The sequence below is a fragment of the Bactrocera dorsalis genome, chromosome 3 (assembly GCF_023373825.1).
Source record: "Bactrocera dorsalis isolate Fly_Bdor chromosome 3, ASM2337382v1, whole genome shotgun sequence".
Taxonomy (NCBI): Eukaryota; Metazoa; Arthropoda; class Insecta; order Diptera; family Tephritidae; genus Bactrocera; species Bactrocera dorsalis.
In genome coordinates this window covers 75571299-75590216 of record NC_064305.1, presented here as the reverse complement: position 1 = coordinate 75590216, position 18918 = coordinate 75571299, and the positions used below count along the sequence as shown (strand labels likewise).

The 18918-nt window shown below is 36.4% G+C and overlaps 1 protein-coding gene across 2 annotated transcripts in view; it reads left to right on the top strand.

Moving 5' to 3' along the window:
* The window catches only part of LOC105229121 (zinc finger protein 40), a 174190-nt gene that overhangs the window by 76334 nt on the left and 78938 nt on the right, over positions 1–18918 (top strand). For both annotated transcript variants that reach the window (XM_011209213.4, XM_049453414.1), the window contains exon 2: positions 12114–12170. In XM_011209213.4, the coding sequence (XP_011207515.2) occupies positions 12114–12170 (57 nt within the window). The remainder of the gene's footprint in view (positions 1–12113; positions 12171–18918) is intronic.

Below are 18918 nucleotides of genomic sequence, written 5' to 3'. Positions count from 1 at the left end.
TTGCAACTAGGCTTTACTGTAAATGGAAAGTAAACTATTTGGACAACTTAAGAAAGTGGTGACTCGTTAGCTCGAAAATGCACCATATATATACTTTGTACAATATGGGTTCGACTGCAACGCACTTAAATAATGTTTCCTGATAAGCATTGAATGAGCGAACTCTTAACGCAAAAGCTTATCGCTTCTAGGAAAATTGTATGATGTTGCCATGGACGGACTACAAATGCTTACATAGAATAAAAATAATAGAATATGTCAAACATAAACTTTAAGTTCAACATTTGTATATAAGAATATGCATGACTATTCCTAGAAGAGCATATATTTGACGACTACATATTGTTGTTGTTTTACTCTGATCACATATAAATATATAGAGAATGTACTTTGCACACTCATCGCTGATAAAAGCTCTGATAACAGCGATTCATTAAGAGGGAAGCTAAGTTATAAAAGGAAAATAAGAATTGCAATAAATTATGATCGATTATGTGGTGATTTAATTGTATGAGCTTTTTTCAGAATAAAAAAATGTTTATGAGATGTTTCCTTCTTAAAGAGCAAAGACCCAGTGAATGAATGGTTAATGATGATAAGCTGTCATATCCCAAGAGTGAATTTTGAAGCTGTTATGTGACTTAAGCATTTACAAGAACATTTCTCTGGAAAATAGTCACTTATTATTAAGGGAAAGGAGGAGAGTCATGCATTGAGATTATGAGTTATTAGGAATACTACTTCCCAAGTTTCAAAATCTTTTTAAATTTTTCATTCATGTAGTTAGTAGGCATCGCTCTGCTCCTCCTCCTTTGATCGATATGGACATCGATAGTTGCAGAACAGATGATTAGATCAGTTTTGTTTACATTCTAAAAAATAAATGAACTCTATTACTCTTTTAAAGAAACAGTGCGGAGAATTGTATCTTGAAATTATAGCATAAAATCGAAGGTCTTCTAAACATGTAAATTTGATTAGATTACTGGATTACAGCCAGTGTTGCAATAACAGTACACTTAGGCATATATAGTCTGTATTGTAATATTGAAAAATGCAGGCAACGGTTTTCGAACTGGTAGTAAGTAGAGATAATTTAAGATTTCGTCAGAAAACTTTTGATTTTAGCCTAAAAAACATTTTACTAGTTATTGTATTGGCCGTGGAATCGCCCGAGATACCGAAAATACAGTTTCAAAGTGGAAGTAACATCAAGATTATGAAGATTGTGTCAACAGTTCTGCGATCTTGATCTGAGCCGAAGTTAAACTGCGGTATGCTTAAGGCCACAACTTGTTTAAATTTGTTCACTGCAGTTGAACTTCAGTCCCTGAAATTATGGTTCAAAGTTTATAATAAATATAGATCTGTAGAACCAACCTATTCTATTCTCGTTTTAATACATATCTTTAAAAATTTGCTTATGAGCGTCATTTCCATACACCTGTTATAAGCCTCAGCTGTCATGGTCTTCAGTACTTTCTGTCTTTTCGGTTTCGGCTTATTTTTCGAGTACCATTCGTAAGATCTTCGGACATCCTCGACGTCTCGACACCAATAATAAAACATTTGATGAGTTTTTTGATTCTCAGCTACGTTATCAAGCATTTCTTTACGACCTTCAGATCTTTTGGTACGAATCTAGCCATGACACGGTTCATACCTATAACATTAACCGAAATGTTTTTTCAGTCACTATTTCTTTTACATTTTCGACCTTGTCGGGATTAACAGAGCCGAACGGAGGACTAGCATGAGGCAAGTTTTCGTCTTTCACTGAATGCTGTGCGACACTCGAGCACTTGTGTTCGAGATGAGATAGACTTCCTAAAACACTTTTACAACCTTTTTAGCAATTCCGTAGGAGTAATTCCATTGGAAACACAAAATTCCAAGCAAACCCGTTCAATAGTTTTTCCATGGAAAAAATTGCCAGACAAAACTTTCGTGTGTTAAACAAATACTGCCAGACTTCTACTCATTAACATATAGAGAACCAATTTCACAGGTAGTTGACCATATATGGACCAGGCGCGAATCAAATTTGTTCAGATGGTATATTGGAAACTTGTTACACAAAATATCGAGCTTTGGGATGTTTAAGTTCTTCAGCTGTACATAGACTAAGGTTTCGTCTCGTTAAGGGAGCGTGAGTACTTGAACACTATGACATGTAGCTTAAACCCATTAACCCGGTATGGTTTTTATTCACGATTTCTACGCGATTTCGACAGGTCGTTCAGTGGAATCTGTCTAGTTTAGAGACAACATATTCCGAATGTTATGTCCGATCAACATTTGCTATTACGAGTTATACGGTGACATTGACATAGTTCAGCTAATCAAGAGATAGCGACTGCGCTGACTTGTTCATATTGTCCGGATGGAAAAGAATATTCTAGCTTTGAAGGTTTTCGATGCAATACCCGTCGGAGAAAGCAGAGGAAGAATAAGAGCTCAACGGCATTAGAGAGATCAGGCGAAGAAGGGCCCGGTTGCACTTGTTATCTGGAATCGCCGAAAAATAACGAAAAGAAGAAGGAACTGGAGCGCTGTTTTTAACTCGGCTTTAACCGAATAAGTCTAATAAAGACGAAGAAAATAAACATTTGCTATGTAGAATTTTTGCAACAGAGGGTATTAAAAAGACTATGAAAAAATTTAGATTAAAAAAATTGCGGTTCAATTCAATTTCTGGTCAGTCTGTAGGCTAAATGTGGCTCCTTCATGGCCAAAATTGATTGTCTCATCTTACCAATAATTCATACCTCTGTATGCCTACTTTAATCATGAACGCCAGTTAGCCGGCAAACGGAGTCAGAGACTGCAGCAGACGGTGCCCAACAAGTTTTTGCGTCTCTTTTACCGCTTTTTGCCGAACAACCAGCTTATACTCGTATATTTAAAAAAAAGCCACATAATGAAGTGATACCGACAAAAAATACAAAAAAATGTGAATGACGTGGAAAACAATGTCGGATGAGAAAAGAAGCGAAAGAAAGACAAAGAAAAATTTAATAACAGCTTTACAACAACAAAGTTCAACTAAAAACAAGCCAGAAGTAATGAATACCGAAAAACAAACTCATTGTAATGAAAGCAAAAACCTGAAGCGCTACAACAAAAACAAACAACAACACACGGTTATCGACTGCGCGGCGCTCATTGTGCGGCGTGGCGGCTTCCCCAATGCGAATGTAAGCAAACAATAACACACGACTGAGCAAACAATGAGCAATACAACACGACTCTGAACACAAAAAACGCAAACAACAACAGCAACAGTTGAGACACCAAAAACAAAGTATATTAACACGAAAATGTGGCTAAAAGCGAGCGCAGCAACAAGTTAAACGTCATCAACGACAGCGCATGCGCAACGATGCGATGAAGAGCACAACAAAAAATACAATAACAACAATAATAAGATGACGAAAAGCCAAGCGAAAAAAAACAACGGAAATCTGCGATCACAATTAACAGCGAACATTGAACTGGTGGCGTTGGAACGGCGGAAGGACGCGGCCAAACGCAGATGACCGAACTGCCAGACGGACGATTGGGCCGACAAGCGCACGAACTGGAACAGGGTCGGAGCGGCGGTATGGTCTGCATGTAGCAGTTGCAAACAGTTGGCTTCAATGGCCAAATGACGACAGAGATGGTGGGTCAAGTCATATGTAAACGCGTGTGTGTGTGAAAGATGACGTCCAACGCGGGAGCTCCACAATGAAAAAGGTGGACGCACGCGAGGCTGCTAAACGGGTCGCGCTGCAGCGGCAAACCGGTCGTTGGCAACATTCAAAAGGCCTGTAAATTGCGTTGTTATGTTTGGTTTTGTTGTTGGCGGGAGTGACTACCAACAAGCGCGCTGCGGCATTGCGAAAATGTCTGGACCGACGACGACTGACTGTAATTGACGCTGGGTCGTGGACTCACACGCAAACCGGTTATGAAGGAGAGCAGCAACAAAGCGAGAGACAAAAAGCAGAGAGCGTCGAGTTAAGAGCGGTATGCGAGGTAGGAGGCAATGCTGCTCTGCTTTTGAGGCCATTTGCGCACGTTTATGGCGTTTGCGAAATGCAGTTGACGGTATCTTATGTGCGCGGCTTTGCGTTTGCCAGCAAACACCGCCAACGATGACCGTATTTCCGTTTCGGTTCAGTGCGGTTGCATGCAGCATTCAGCATGTGCAACTATTTTGTTGCACTTTTTGTTGTTGTTGTTTTTTCGAGTTGCTGTCTCGGTGCATTGCCGCTGGCGACACTCGGTCGCCATTTTTTTTGTGCACGCCAAAGTACACTTGGCGTCAAGCGAGTTAATACGTGAATGGAGTCAAGCGCAACAACAGCAAGACAACATAACAACAACAACAATAATGTCTTTGCAAGCGACGAGCGACATGCATTTGTTGTGCAGGGGGGCTTGGCTTCGGCACGCACAAAGCAGTGCAGACTCAACCTCATTTAAAAATATGTTCGTATGTGTGTGCGTGTGTTCGCACAGGTGTTGGTGTGCCGGATCAACTTGCCGGGCAATTGCGCCAAATCAGCAGGTGGTGGGTCACAATGACTTGCGTTTGCGCACGCAGAAATTTACTTTATGAATATGTCAGTATTCGTGCTGTGTAAATATGTATAGATATACATATCTATGCATAGCCGAGACACTGCATGCTCTCTGGTTCATGAGGCAGAGATGAAGACTTTTTGGTTTTTACATACGATATATACGACGGGCGTTCAAAAGCTCAGAGCAACTTCGAGTGGCATCTGATCAAATTTGACTCGGACTCGGCTCAACACATTTTTGTTTTTAATTATAATGTTTTTCTAGCAGCGGAAAACATACCTGAAGTAACCACGAACTTACATTGAACCTGTGGTATACTATATATGATCTTATTTATCTGGTTTTGGATATATTGTTGTTCTAGAGGCAGATAACATCCCTGAAGTAATTTAGAGGAGTGGTGTCGAATTATCAGTATTTGGTCGGATAAAAAACCGGTTCCGTTCCAGTAACTCATACTTTACTACAATTGGAACAGAATATTTTGCGCATGATGCATGCCAATGCTAGGCTCGTACTAAAAGGTCTGAGTCTTTTACAAAAACCACGTCGAGTAAGAGTCTCCAAAAACATGATTGACAGAGCAGCTGAGGTCCCTACATTTATCATACACTCACCTCTCATCACTAGTAGAGACAAGCCGTTCTCACGACAGTCGGGTTTATGAAACCGGAACGGACCCGGATTTTTTATCTGGTCAAGGACTGTCAACTCGGTAAAGTTCTGCTGGTACAACAACAACACCAATGAGCCGGAGACTTATGAATATGGCGTCGAAACTGTACAACAATCTAGGTATCGCACCGAAATGAAAAAACACAAAATTAGTTGAAGGCGCATCCGAGCCGAAGCTTATAGTATTAAAAGAATACCCTGAAGATCGACACGAACGAACACACTTTTTGGACAGAAAGCTTTGGAAGAGCAAAAAAATTTGAGGAATTCGACAGCCTGACCATATATAGTAAAATTACTTCTAGCAAATACTTACCTGAGAATTATACGAATGTTTTTATATGAGATACTTCTTCAAAGCTATCGACTTTGTTTAAGAAGACATACCAGATTGACTCACATAAGACCGTGGACCACTACGAGGCTTATAGTTCTTGGTCCTCCCGTTAGATGACGTCGACGACAACTTAGATAAACCTTAACGGGGACTAGATATTCCGTTAAAACAACAACAAGACTTACATAGCTTAAGCTGAACTTTAATTAGATTAGCTCTTGAAGGATAACAACAATAATATGTATAATTACAGATAGTTGTTTAAAAAAGACGGATATCCACTACTTCGACCATTACCTATTGCACTCCGGTTAAATTAGAATTAAGACATGGAAATAGTAATTTCAAAAGAAACAACAGGTCTTCAAAAATTAGCATGAAAGGGTCTTATTCATAATAACTGCATACTCTGTACTGCCGAACTGGATTTCTTATAGAAAGTAACTTTTTCATACTGAACTGAAGAAGATAATTTTCGAAATAGACATTTAACCTTCCATTTAGTTTTCCGAAAAGATGACTGAGAAAATACTTGTATATCTAACCGCATCCATATCAGTCGTGATAAAAGCCCACTTAACTAGAATTCCAGCCGAAGAAACCACGAGGTAGCTAACGATGCAACATAACTGATCCAAAACCACTTGTCTAGAATAAAAAGTAGACTAACTTTACCCACACCCACATTACCCCTTCGTTTTCCCTATCAAAACAATCTTGAAATGAAGTTTTATGGCAAAATACCGTAATTCGACGCAAATACTACCCTTTCTACCTATTTATCTCTATAAGATACTTGAGAAACCTTACGTGGTAGGTTCAGAAAAGTAAGTACTAAAAACTATAAAAATATAAAATAAAAAAAAATTTTGGAGAAAATCTACTTTTAAAAACACCCTGTCCGAATCCCCTCGTATATACATACATACATATGTATTTCCATTCATACATTTCCACGTAACTGAAGCCCGGCTTGCAGCTGCAGCCAGATTTTTGTCTCGCTTGTAGGCCGCCGACTTATTTCATGTGATATGTCGATCCCACTGCGATATCCTTGAGATACTTGATTGCCACATACATATCTACCTACATATGTACATATGTATAAGTATGAGTACGAAATATTGTGCGCGGCAGCTGCAAGAAGGCGTAATGGGTACCGGCTGCTGCAACACCATGCAATTTGATGGCTGATTTGCATGTCTCGTACATGTTTGTAATTAAGCAGAAAAATTTCGAAGAACACCTTCACTGAGTCTCACATACATACATTCTAATATATATATGTACATGTGAAGTAGATATATATTTTTCCAGTTAAAAATTGTGTCGACTTGAATTCCGAACTTCAAAGCTCATTTTAATTTAAGCCAGAGCCAATAAAATTTTGGCAGTAGAGGGGCGGCTTGTTGAAAATAATTCCCTGCCAATCCTACCAAACCTGTGGAATACCAATCCTACAAACAATGCTGGGAATCGGCTTACGTGGACCCACAGCGTTTCGACCACGACCGTTTTCGACTGACATTGTCGTAAGTGACACATGTTTGATCACAAGTAACCTTACGCTTAAGAAATGGATCGATTTTGTTAAGACTTGGCAGCGATTCACAGATGGAAAATCTATCCATGAACTTTTTCTGCGGCAGAGCTTTTCGACTATTCTTATTCATTGGCGTACTGAATCTTTGACTTAAAAGTTTCCTTCACGGAATCAACGAAACCAAAAATATGCAGAATTGGCATATACGGTATAAAGACCGTAAAAACGCCTTATGCCTCGTGCTCTAACAACTTTGAGTCAAGCAATGACAAAACTGCCTGAGAAGTTTCTTTAGCGCAAAGTCTTATATTCCTAAAGCCGTGTAGAATAACCCGATCGCTCTTGTATAACGTAAGATACAAAGCACGCCAGTCATCTCCTACAACTTTTACTTTTGTAGTGTTAAGCTCACTTTTGACTAAAAACAACGGCGAGTTGATGATTAGGAGCAGAGTTTGGAGATGTTCAAACGTCATATACCCTAGTTTTAGCATAGATATAATGAAACACGGCCCCATCATTTCACTCCGAAGTTATCCGAGTAGACTGCATTGCTGATGAGCCTGTTCTCTTAACGTAAGAAAACGCAACAGAATAGAATAGAATAGAATAATTTGTTTTTACTACCTTGGAAAGGTCGGATAATCAACAACGACCATGAAATTGGACATTATTGGACTCTTGAAAGCACGAAATCACCGTAAAATGCCCGCATTTGAAGATAAGGGCAATTCGTTCACCAAGACAATGTATCGAAAAGTTGGAGGATCGCTATAATCAGTGTATCACTCTTGAATGGAACTATAATGAATAAACGATTTTTGTCAAATCAAAAATATGTTTTACTATGGGAGACCGGGGACTTTTCAATTGACCGTTTATTTTCCTCAAAGGAGATTTAAAATAATGCGAAAAGCTTCGGTTATAAAAAATTGTTTCAAATTAGAAAGCAATTAAATGAAATTCGGTAGAATTCAATTATGCTTATTCTTTTCTAAATTACTAACTCAATAAGCAAATAATTACGACCAATTTATTTAATAACTTTTGCCTGGAATGCAAATGAAACACCTAAACACAGACGCCTCAATTGTTTTTGCCATAAACAAATGCTGATAAATAAGCGAGCGCTAAAGCCAATATAGTACATAGTACATACATACATATATCTCATTTATTGTATATACAAATTTTTAAATAAATACTGGTTGTGCATGCCAGAATGCATAACGGTTTATTTACATATAATTCACGCACTTTTTATTGCAAAATATATAAATATATCATTATTTGTTTCGCTTTTTAAACAATTTTTTGTTTTCATTAATTTATTTTGAATTCAATATTTATATCGGAACATATTGATTTTTTGTTGTTGTTCTCTTTTTCTCTTTTTTTAGTTTTTTCACACCCAGTTTTTATAAACTTTCCGCTCTATTGTTTATTCTTTGCGAGTGCAAAGTATTTTAATTGTGCAAATATTCAAATGTGGGTTGGGCGAGCGGGGAGCAAGTGTGGAGAATTGCAATTGGCCAGTTTTGAAGGTCAATTTTGTTTCTATTTCTAATTTTTATTGCAATATTTTCTACATGAATTGCGCTGTGCGTCATTGTTTGTTTGTTTTAGAAATTAAGTTGATTAATTGCTGTGAATTTGCCGGTAAGCGAATTCGCACAAGAAATATTCGTAAATATCTATGTATAGAGTATATATGTATGCAGTACATAAGCATTGTTGAGTATATACGTAACATTCAATGAAATGATTAAGTCTTCAGATTGAAAATAGTCACAGCTCAAATTCATTTATGATTTTGGCTATACTATTTGGTCGTTATATTATTTACTGTTCGATTCGTCATGATTCTGCTTGCTGAGTATGAACAGCGCTCTCTTCATGAAAAATATACATACATATATACATATGAAACAGTAACAGCAATTGAATTTGACGTTATACTATTAATTGATTATACCAGTTTTTTAAATTTATACCAGTTGTTTGTTCGATTCGTCATTTTCCAAATTTTCGCCAATCGAGGACTTTTTTTTCACTTAATTGAGTTTTTTAATGCAGATACAACTTATACCAATTTTCTGTACTTATATCAGTTATACCAATTTACTGCCAGTTGCTTATTCGATTCGTCGTTTTTCATATTTTCGCCAGTGGAAAAGATTTTTTTCTCACGTTAGTGAGTTCGGTAATGCAGAGCTAACTTATACCAATTGACTGCATTTATACAAATTTATACCAGTTGTTTGTTCGATTCGATACTTTCCACATTTTCGCCAATCGAGGACTTTTTTCTCACTTAATCGAGCTCTCTAATGCAACGATAACTTATACCCGTTATTTATACCAGTTGTTTGCTCGATTCGCCATTTTCCAATTTTTTTGCCAATCGAAAAGTTCTTTCCACGCTTAATTAAGTTCTGCGATTCAGAGCTAACTTATACCAATTTACTGCCAGTTGCTTGTTCGATTCGGCAATTTCCACATTTTCATCAATGGAAAATATTTTTTTTTCACTTTATTGAGTTCTGTAATGCAGAGCTAACTTATACCAATTAACTGTATTTATACAAATTTATACCAGTTGTTTTTTCAATGCGTCACTATTCATATTTTTGAGAAACGAAACATTTCTTTCTTTTTTATAAATTTCTGTAATCAAGAGCTAACCTCTGATAAGTTTAAAATCAGTTTCTTAACCTCCATTTAAGGACAATTTTCTAAAATAAGGAGCTAACTGCAATGACTAATAATGTATCTGAATTTCAAAATTTTAAATACACACTTTTTCAATTTCTTCTTGAAAACGAGGATAATTTTAGTTGCTTCTTTTAGCCGAGGTCACAGATCACACGAATAATTTCCTCTTATCATTAAAAGTTATTGCCAATTCGAAACCTCAAGCGAAGCAAAATTCCAATTCTTTTGAACTTTCGAATGCAGAAGAAGAAAGCCCCGACCAGTTTAAAAACTTTAAGCGAAAACATTTGTTTGAGAAAGCAACATTACAAATCAATGAAATTTAGGAAAATTTAGAGTTGAAGATAGTTTTGAGAATGGTGCCACCTTTTCAAAAAATATATTTCAATGAGATTGGTATGTAAAAAAAAAATAACTGGAATGTAGTGTTTTGACAAGGGCTAACAGTTGGAAATATGTTTACCTAGGGTTGCCACCTTATCAAATTTGTGTGTAATAAATTTGGTAAGATACATATTTGAATTATTACAAATATGTGATTAAAGAAGTTTAAGACGACTTAGAGATGAAAAAAATTTATGTAAGGTTGCCACCTTTTTCAAATTTGTGTGCAATAAATTTGGTAAGATATACATATGTATAATATTGTATATTATTACAAATATGTGGCTAAAGCGGCTTAAATAGGCTCATAGTTAAAAACAATTTATGTAGGGTTGCCACCTTTAAACATTTATTTTTATTTCGTTAATTGATAAAATAAGTGAAATACAGTAATGTAGTCAAACAGCTTTAAAAATATGACTTTTACTTTAGATAAGGGTTGCCACCTGTTTTAAAACTTGCATTGCAACAATTTGATAAAATAAACGGGATATTACAATGGAGCTATTAAATGAAAAGTTTTTAAATAAATTTTAATACAAAAACAAATATAAATAGATTTTTTTCACTAGAGAATTTTAATATACAAAAAAGCATAAATTTATATAAAATATTTTTCACTGCACAAATTTTCACAAATACTTGCAGTAAGAAAATATAATTTTTAGAAAATTAGAAAAATTTATTTTAGCCTGTTAATTTTGCGTACTTCCAACGAACTAAAAAATCACATTTATTGTTGTTGTTAGTATTAAAAATATTCTAATTACATCTCAAGCGCAAAGCAAATAAAACAAAACAGAATCCATAACACAATATAAATATATAGATCTGTATTTAACACATACATATGTATGTAGGTATGTATGTGTATGTCTCCAAAAATGTATTCAAAAAATTTCACCACAGACCCTGAGCCGTCAAAATGGAAAATAATCGAAAAAAGTAAATATTTTTTTCGAAAATTCCGCGCTGCGCATCTTTGGTTGTTTCCCGAGCAACAGAATTCAAATGAAATTTAGAAATTTCGAAGCATAAATACACAAAAACAAAAAAAAAACACAACAACAGCAGTCACAAAACATCAACAAATGGCATATTGAAATTTTTGCGCGCACAAGTTGGCCAAAAGCGCTATATTTTATCCAAGCAATTTCAGCTGTCGAGCCAAGTGTTGCCACGTTCGCGCCTGCCACCAAAGCAACACTCATAAAAGCGCGGAGATACACAAAATACATCCATATATTTATATGTATATACAAGTATGTGTTTTTATACAACAACAACACGCCAGGCTTGCAAATAATTAAGATGAAAAATTATGTTTTTCACATTTTGTTGCATACTTTTGCGCGCTAGCAGCCTCGTAAATTAAATGCAAATTTAGTTTTCTAAAAATAAAAACTCGAAAATCCCGCTAGCTGTGGCTATTTTTGCTCACGCTTGACGCCGCCTTCGCGCAATTTCACTTCAAATAATAACTTTGGTATTTTTTCATTTTTTTATTTTCAATTTTTTATTTTTATTTTTTTGCTTTTCCTTCAATTTTTTCACCTCTTTTATCATTTGAAAAATGTTGTTTAAGTGAATTTGGTTTTTGTGCGCTGTGACGCCACTTGAAATTGTTTGCTTTCACCCACCCACCCGCGCATAATTTGTTCTTGAGCGGAAAAATGGATATTTAATGTCAGTGTCAATGCGTGGGCGCAAACTCATCCGCCACAGCTGCGCCAAGCGGACATTCCTAACACTCTTACTAATTGCCTCGAATTTTCCTCTTCCAACTAAATAAGCAAAACAATCATTTTTGGCCTATTTTTAAAATTCGTGCAATAAATAATTTGAAAATATTTTCATTTCTTTTCTACTTCTTCTCTTTTTCCGCAGAAACAACGGTGAATTCACGCAAATCGGCGTTGGAGAACGCGCGCGAGCGGCTCAAAGGTGAGTGCACATGGCGATACATTGGCGCACGAAGTGTGTGAAAAGTATTTTTGCAATTAAGTTTGCGCTAATAAATTAATATCAACATTTTCTTTAAGTGTTGAACTATAATATTTAGGAACTGAGTATTTCGTACTATTCGCTAGTATTGTATAATATGTAAGAAAAGTTTAGTAATTAATAGATGAAAAGCATTATTTCCATTCGCTTTTTTTATTCAACATTGTTCCTTTCAAGGGTAATACATTAATTATAGTGACCATCTAACTTTTCGATACCATTTTCGTGTATATTATGATTCAAAATAGTTCTCAGTTTCGGCAATCACCTCTACATTCAACGAAAATTTCTTCTCAGCGAACATTCTTTTGAGATCTGAAGGTCAGTAAATAGTCGTTGAGAGACAGATCGTCATCCGAAATTAGTTTGTGGACTTTTTGATGTTTTCATCGGTAACTACCTCGGAGCTCATTTCGCCTTGCTCAAACTTTGCAGACTTAGCGCAGAGTCCCAATAATGTTGATCAATTTAAAACCTTAGCCTCAGCAGTATTTTTTTCTCCCACAAAGCAATTATTTATTACCATACCACATTTTTATACCCTGAACAGGGTATATTAAGTTTGTCACGATGTTTGTAACACCCAGAAGGAAGGGTCGGAGACCCTATAAAGTATATATATAAATGATCAGTATGTCGAGCTGAGTCGATTTAGCCATGTCCGTCTGTCTGTCCGTCTGTCCGTCTGTCTGTCTGTATATATACAAACTAGTCCCTCAGTTTTTAAGATATCGTTTTGAAATTTTGCAAACGTCATTTTCTCTTCAAGAAGCTGCTCATTTGTCGGAACTGCCGATATCGGACCACTACAACATATAGCTGCCATACAAACTGAACGATCGGAATCAAGTTCTTGTATGGAAAACTTTCACATTTGACCAGATATATTCACGAAATTTGGTATAGATTATTTTTTAAGCCAACAATGTAATCTCCGAAGAAATTGTTCAGATCGGATTGCTATAGCATATAGCTTTCATACAAACTGAACACATAGTTACTAACAGAAATGCACCTGTGAAGGGTATTTAGCTTCGGTGCAACCGAAGTTAACGTTTTTTCTTGTTTTTTACTCGTTTTTTTTGACAACGAAAAAATTGCTACCATTAAAAATGATACTTATGTATAATTCAGAAACCTATGATCCAACAGCTGTCAAATTAATATTTGCGCCTTTTGAAGATTAAGCCCTACTTAAAATCATATGGGTATACGGAAAACTACATATTCTTTATGGAGATGTAACGAGTTGTTCAATAGCGACGCTACAAAAGCAGATCGATAGAGACAGCAAACGACGCCATATTTTCCCCTGCTTTTTTGACATTTCTCTTCAGCCAGGTTTGACATTTCATCACGGAAAGATATACGATCCAACAACGAGTCGAAATTATTAAAATTTACTACCGAAATTCGGGTCGGCGGCCCTTTAAGTGGGGGCGCAAGATTCAAAAAGTTCAGTTTACTTGGGAAAGCACCTTGTATAATTGGGATGTAAGCCCCACAACTTATTGAACAGTATATAACAGGTTTAATTTATATATCTCAAAAAATACTTAAGCAATCTCCATCTAGCTCAAAGAGAAGATGGGTGAAATTGAAATCACGCTCATCGTTTGTTAAAATCTGTTGAAATATCATTAGCTTCTTTGACGTCGTCATGATTAACTTGAGCATCATTAAGGATATCGAAACAGAACTCAAAACTTACAAATAGTATTCTTATTAAGTGGCAACTCTTTTGGAAAGTGGTTGAAATCAGTTCAATCTTGCCCTTAACCATCATACAAGTATGAGGAGAGCTCATTTTCAAAGTATGATGAAAATGAGTTCTGTTAGTATCATTTATAACATATTTTATTGATTAATGTATACATTTGAGATATAAGTACTACTGCGCCTAGTTGAACATTATATTATTTGCGGAATTTGTTAATTTCATGATAACAGTCAAAATTATTCGATGAATACGCCGAAAAAAACATTAATGAATCATCTCTAATATCAAATATTCGACTACACACGCGCTACATGACATGTTTACAGCTAAAATATATGTAAGCAGCTATGCAATTAAGCACATGAGTAACATTATGTGGAAATATAGGTTTCACTTTCGCCTGCAGCATTATGTTTCATATCAGTTTGTTATCGTTCAAAGTGACAGTTATCATAAAATTTACAAACTTGCATACGCTCAAGGTCAGAAAATGAAATCTAACAACAACCAAATAAGCGCCAGTACCATAGATACCAAAGTGCATGTATAAGAGCTAAATATGTAAATTTAGGCAGAAATTTGAGGCAAAATTATAGATATACGAGGTATGACAATTAAGTAATGAGACTGATTCCATAAAAACCGTATATTTGAAAATTATTCTACAACTCTGCCATCCCCTTCAAAGTAGTCCCCTTGGGCAGCTATACAGCGATTCCAGCGCGTTTTCCATGCTTCGTAACATTTCTGGAACGCTTCGACTGAGATATCCGCGAGTACCCTCGTCACGGCCGCCTGGATGTCCGTAATCGACTCAAAATGGGTTCCTTTGACCACCGATTTTGTTTTAGGAAACAAAAAAAGTCACAGGGTGACATGTCGGGCGAATAAGGCGGCTGTTGCAGCACGGCGATCCCTTTAGAGAGCAAATACTGGGACACGCTGAGGGCGGTGTGGCACGGCGCGTTGTCGTGATGAAAGATCCAGTTACGAGCGATGTCTGGGCGCACCCTGTTGACTCGTTTTCGCAATCTTTCGAGTACTTGGCAATAGTAGACTTGATTCACAGTTTTCCCCGGTGGAACGAATTCTTTGTGGACGATTCCACGGCTATCAAAAAAGGCAATCGACTGGTCTCCTACTCTGCGCCTCGTCTTGAACGCTTTCACGCCCCTCCTTAAACTCTTTGTGCCATCGAAACACCTGGGCACGACTAAGAGCACTATCACCATACACTCTTACAATTTTAGCGTACGTTTCCGAAACTGTTTCGCCCAATCTGGCGCAAAATTTTATCGCGACGCGTTGCTCTTGATTTCGTTTTTCCATTTTCGTGACGAGCACTACAAACACACGTCTACTCAACTTGACGCAGCAGGCGAACTAAACAAGCTAGAGCGATGGTACATATATCAATGGAGAGGGGAGGGATGCCGGAAAAAGAGAAAGGTCACAGGTTTACCACAAGCGGGGCAATAAAATCAGTCTCATTACTTAATTGTCAAACCTCGTATGTACAATATATTTATGCAAAAATTTGAGACAAAATTTTATATTTATTTATAAACTAAAGCGGGTCGATTTTTTTCTATAAAATCACGTTTGCGAGAAATATTTTATGGATCATTCTGAACAACTTTGCCTAAGAAACTATACATTTAATTTTGAGCCAGCGGTTTTTAAGGTGAAGTTTAAAAACTATAATTAATCGGTTGTATGTGAGATATGTGATGTAATTATCCGATCTGACCAATTCCGATTCCGATAAATGATCAAAAAAAAATATCAAAGTGCGCCTTTGTATTGAATTTCATTAGGACATTCTCAAAAACTGACGAACAAATTTTTACGAATTGCCAAAAAATGTCACCTTAAAAATCGCTGGCTCTGTCTTTAGACCCATAGTCTTAAGAGCAAAGTTGTTCAGAATGATCTGTTGAATATTTCCCGCATAAACGATTTTTTCGTTTCTTGGCTTCTTGGCAGTCAACCCGCTCCTAAAGTGAGTATTTTACTGTGGGCAAAAAGTAGTAAGACTTTTAAATGTAAGTTTCGCGCAAAACCCTATTCGTCGAACTACTTTCTTTCTAGATTGAGATGACTGTCAGTGGCATCTGCAACAAATGTCACATCAAAATAATTATTAGTGCTTAGTATGCTTAGCAGATTTGAGTAGCTCTAGGAAGCTTTCAATGTTTCTATGTAATCCTTCAACCTGCTAAACTTTATATGGCAGCAGATGGGATTAGAAAGCTACCTATACGCATATATTTTAATTAATTAACGATGGGATAATTAATTACCGATGTCCTTACATGGACTTGTCTAAATTTTGAAATTATTTCCAAAGCAAATTCAGCATAATTTCTGCATATCCTTTCGTAACTTCTGATTAGCTAATGAGTTAGCATGTTTCCGTGCCAATAACAAGCTGACAATTTCCAATAAAACCATTAAAAGGCATACAAGTACAATATTTATTTAGTATAGGTATATACATATATACTCGTACATATTGCAATGTAAACACAGCTAAAGCACTTCGCTTTTGCTATTGTTCTTGTTCTTGTTATTCGCAAAGTCGAAAATGTAAAGCTATTAGAAATTCTTGTGAAAAATTGAACCTACGCTGGGATATAAATTAATTGCGAAAATTCCAATGAAGACAACAAGCCCCACCCACTCTTCTGGCACCGGCACATTTTGAAGGTCGACACGTCATCGTAAATTGAAAATGCACACACAAACACACAGGCGTACTCGTATGTGGTGCGTGCCACTCGACGGTGGCATGCGAGCGCAGCGTGTTGGCGGCAAATATTTATAACAGCGCTAGGCTCCCACACAGATAAAGGGGCGTGGAAGGCAGACAGTGATTCCAGGTGTTTCGCGAATTTAACGGTATGCAATATATAGAATATATGTACTGTTATGTTTGCACTGAAGGGAAAAAAGGAAAAATTTGCTGTTTGTTATCTTTTTTGCCGTTGATTAGATTTAGGTGCATGTGTCGAGGCTTGTATATAGATAGACATATGTACATCGTGTATAGACAGTGTCTTTAATAAATATAGCATTGTTGATAATACATATTTTTATTATTGATTATAGGTGATTTTATTCTTTTGAAGGCTTTTGATTTTTGGCATTTTTTCTGCTGCAATAGTTGAGCAAAAAGTCCCTAAGCAAATCTTTGAAAGTTAAGAATCACACTGACGGACGGCCGGATAGATGGGCATGACAAAATGGTCGAATCATCGATCGTAGCGTCTCAGACATTTTTTCTAGATGTTACAAACTTTGTGGTAAACTTCATATACTTTGTTAAGTTATAAAAAGACCTAGAACCCACAAATTTCCATAAACTTAAATATGTGTATTCAGTTTATTGAGTAAAAAAAGTAAATTAAAATAATTTACTTAGAATTGGCAATAAATAAATTGTATACCCCATCATAGTGCTATTATTTTCCTCTACACTGTACAAGTGCACTTTTGCCAAGTAAATTTTGTAAAAATACTACAGTGTTACTCACCTACTTATGTACAGATGTTTTTAGTGTTTCGTTCTGCAGCTTTTCGTTACCGTTACGTAGCCGGTGTGATGAAATGTCACTAAAAATAAATTAAATCGCTCATTAGTTTCTTGCTAGTGAGATTATCACTTAGTGATATACAAAGATACAGATGCAATCTAACTATATAAATGCTTTTAGTTGGCAACCAATGTTTTTGGCTAATTTTCTCATTCGAATGTCGATGTTTTTATTTTTAGTTTCAAAAAGTGATACGACAAACGAAAATAAGCCAAACCGTGGTGAAATTTTAATTTAAGTATAATGTATAAATAACCGATTTTAATTGAATACCTCACATATGGACCCGTTAAATATAGCATATAAATAAATATAAGGATTAAAATCTGACTAAATCGGTTCAGCTTGTAGACCAATCATATACTTATACTCCCTTTATGAAGTCTGCGACGTTTCCAGCTCAGAGTTACAGACTAAGTGACAAACTGAATATATTCTGATTTGCGTATTATCTTACTAGTAAGAGCAATACGATATTTTAATTATTGACCAATATATATGCAGTATAAAAACAAATGGAGGGTTAAAAAATATCTACTCTATATGGTCTATGAGAATTTCTATCATATTTCGCCACCTAGCTTTACCGAGTTCAGTTGTTTGTGGTATAATGGCAACGAAAGAGACGAAAACAAATATTTGTATATTCGGTATAAGGAAATTAACGAAGGTTATATAGTATAAACCGATTTTAATGTTCGTTATAGAGAGCTGAGAGGATTGGGGTTCGATAGGAAAGATAGTTAAAATTAAGAAAAAAATTATAAAATTAGTAATTTCTTTCTATAAGTAGCAGAGGTGATCATATATCGAAAGTACAAGGAGCGTTCCAAAGTAAACAGATCCTTTTGAATCTAGCCTCATCTATATGTCGACTGGTGCGTTAGAATTTGCTATCTTTAGCGATTGTCGGGTCCCAAACCCAGCGCACAACCCTATGCAGGGGATGTTTCGCCTTCTCACGTTGGCTCGCCTTCAAACGGATGTTCTTAGGCTACCCAGAGGATACTTGGTCAAAGACCGGAAGTCGTGAGCTGCTTGAGTCATATGCAAAAGAATCGTTTCTGGCCACTCCCAAGTGAATGGCGATCAGAGAACTTTCCTCACTTGCGTGAACTTCTACACATGACTCCATCCTCCAGCCCACCGTCAACGAACTGATTGGACCTTATCAGTGTGGCTTTAGACCTGGCAAATCAACAACTGACCAGATATTCACCATGCGCCAAATCTTGGAAAAGACCCGTGAAAGGAGAATCGACACACACCACCTCTTCGTCGATTTCAAAGCTGCTTTCGACAGCACGAAAAGGGGCTGCCTTTATGCCGCGATGTCTGAATTTGGTATCCCCGCAAAACTGATACGGCTGTG